General features: G+C 44.9%; 1 protein-coding gene across 1 annotated transcript; it reads right to left on the bottom strand.

Annotated features, from left to right (window-relative positions):
* Nucleotides 1–498: 498 nt before the first annotated feature.
* Nucleotides 499–1,923, bottom strand: LOC106815781 (mitochondrial import inner membrane translocase subunit Tim8 A-like). The gene is made up of 2 exons (XM_014820291.1): nt 1,835–1,923; nt 499–1,181 (listed from the first exon to the last, which is right to left on the bottom strand). The coding sequence occupies exon 2, from the start codon at nt 1,150–1,152 to the stop codon at nt 889–891; it is 264 nt and encodes an 87-aa protein (XP_014675777.1). The 5' UTR covers nt 1,153–1,181; nt 1,835–1,923; the 3' UTR covers nt 499–888.
* Between the last annotated feature and the right edge of the window lie 394 nt (nt 1,924–2,317).

The following is a 2,317-nucleotide window of genomic DNA, read 5'->3' as shown; positions in this document are numbered from 1 at the left end:
GCAGGGTCACCGGGGTGTCATGTCAGCGGCCAAAAATAAAGATTTCGAAACTCGCTGTTGTGTTCTGACAAATATAAATGCATGATCATAGAAATTTGTAAGTATATACTATTATTTATGCACTTACCATCATAATATACTATAAAATGTTAGGGTGCCATATCACTTTAAGGCTTCAAGTAAGGGTCATCACAATCTTCGCTGCTATATGAGCTGGTGTAGTACAGGGCTGCCAACTCTCACGCATTGACCGTGAGACTCACGCATTTTGACCAAATCTCACGCTCTCACGCTGATCTTACAATATCTCACGCACAGCAAAAAAATGCTGAGATATCTCACGCATGAACATCTCTTCATAAACAAAACGCTGAAATATCTCACGCACAGCAAAAAAAATCTTACAATATCTGAAAACAGCCACTTTAGTATGCACCAAATTGCACAAATTAAAGTTATAAAATGCAAAAGCTCCCTACCGTGGGAGGGGGGAAACCCCCTTCACCCCTCGGTCGCTTCGCTCCCTCGCATCTCACTCTCACCTATCACCCAATGTTGGCAGCCCTGGTAGTATTACCTAGGCACATTCCACATTGTTTATATATATATATGTGGGAACAAGATAACTTCAATGCATTTTGTCCTATTGTCCTTGTCCTAACAATGAGGCAACACTCGGCGTAACATTGCAACCGTAATTTTTACAAAAGCCCTGCACGGAAGTACAACTATTCCCCATCCATCACACACACACACTTCCGGAATCCTTTCCCTATACATGCCGCATACGTTCTAACCAATCAAAATAAGCGCCGGTGAGAACGGTGTGTCGCGCGCTCCGTACAACCCCGCGTCTGCCTGGCGCTGGAGCAGGCGGACGCGCAGCTGTCAGTGGTAGTCTGGCTGTGTGTGCGCGGAGGCCACCGACCGCTCCAGCCGACCCGCGACAAAGTTGCTAACGTCTATGAATCGCTCGACGCAGTTCGCGAGACACGTCTCGGCGCGGTGGTCGAGTCGGGCCGTCGCCTGCACGGCGCAGACGTCCCAACACTGCTCGGCAAGCTGGATGACGATGTGCTGAAAGCGCTGCTTCTGCATCTCGCCCTCGACGAAACGAGCCATCTCGGGGTCAGCCCGCTCCGAGTCGGCCATCACTCTCGCTTGCTCTGCCGCAACTGCGTCTGCAATCAGGTGATGAACGTGCAAATAGTATTGGTAAAATTAGTATCAAGTTAATTGTAAGTTTTTTTCTACTGGAACTGTTGCTCAGTGCAGTGTCAGCGAACTGTCTCTTTTGATCAACTTTGTCTCTCTCCGTCTTCGATATAAATCCCTTAGCGCCGCGCAATACTACTACTTGGTTATAAGGTTATTATATTACAAGGGCTTCTGAGTATTACATCTGTAACATCTCAAACAACGCCCGCTTGTAAGAGTAAGTCAGAAAGGGAACCGTAAGTTTACTTTACCCTACAACCTGCATCGCGGTTGAACATTAAAACCACAGGCACTTGAAACGTCTCAATAAAAAAAAGAAGGTAAATCTTAATCATGTTGTTTGTGCACAGCGCGGGCGTGCGGTGTACTTGCGTGTTGCAGATGAGCATTTGACTGGCATTTACAAGTGATTATAGGCGAAATAGAGTAGAGAAACATTAAGACTTTGGTAGTAAATACATTTCGTGTTTATTTACCTTTTTTTTTTTAGACGTTCCAAGTGCCTGTGATTAAAACAACAACCAGTGTACGTCGAGATATCCAACGAAAGCAGCGAAAGTAAGGATTTGTAGAAGAGTGTAGAAATTGTGTAGTAAAGCATGCATAAACATACTACCTTCATGTAATCTCTTTAGAATGCAAGAGGATGGTTTTACGGACACAGAGTTCTCTAAGGGAACGAGTCTACACTCTCGCTAACTTCATACATTCTTTTTTCAAGCGCGAGATGGCGCGTAAGGCGGGCAACACAAACAAGTGCCACGAAAGCGGACAAGCATCAAATAGGACTCGAAATCATTATTAGGGAAAGTTAGTGTAGTAGGTTGTTGGTTGTTACTAGTGCCATTTAGGTTCTGAGGCACTAGCATTATCATATGCAGGGTTGTCAGGTACTACTACTTGACTCGGAACATAACCAAATTTCACTACAGTAGGTAAGTACGTAGCCGTAGGCACAAGCCACAAGTTGCCACAACGAATTTATGACTAACGCAGGGGCATATAGGCTACCGGTATAGCCTATACTCTATAGGCTAGTGATATACTATACTATAGGCCCCCTATGTGTATTATGACACTATCACTATCAGTATCAGTA

The sequence above is a fragment of the Priapulus caudatus genome, unplaced genomic scaffold (assembly GCF_000485595.1).
Source record: "Priapulus caudatus unplaced genomic scaffold, Priapulus_caudatus-5.0.1 Scaffold29, whole genome shotgun sequence".
Taxonomy (NCBI): domain Eukaryota; kingdom Metazoa; phylum Priapulida; class Priapulimorpha; order Priapulimorphida; family Priapulidae; genus Priapulus; species Priapulus caudatus.
Note: the sequence above shows the minus strand (reverse complement) of the source record. Positions and strands in the feature narration are given on the sequence as shown.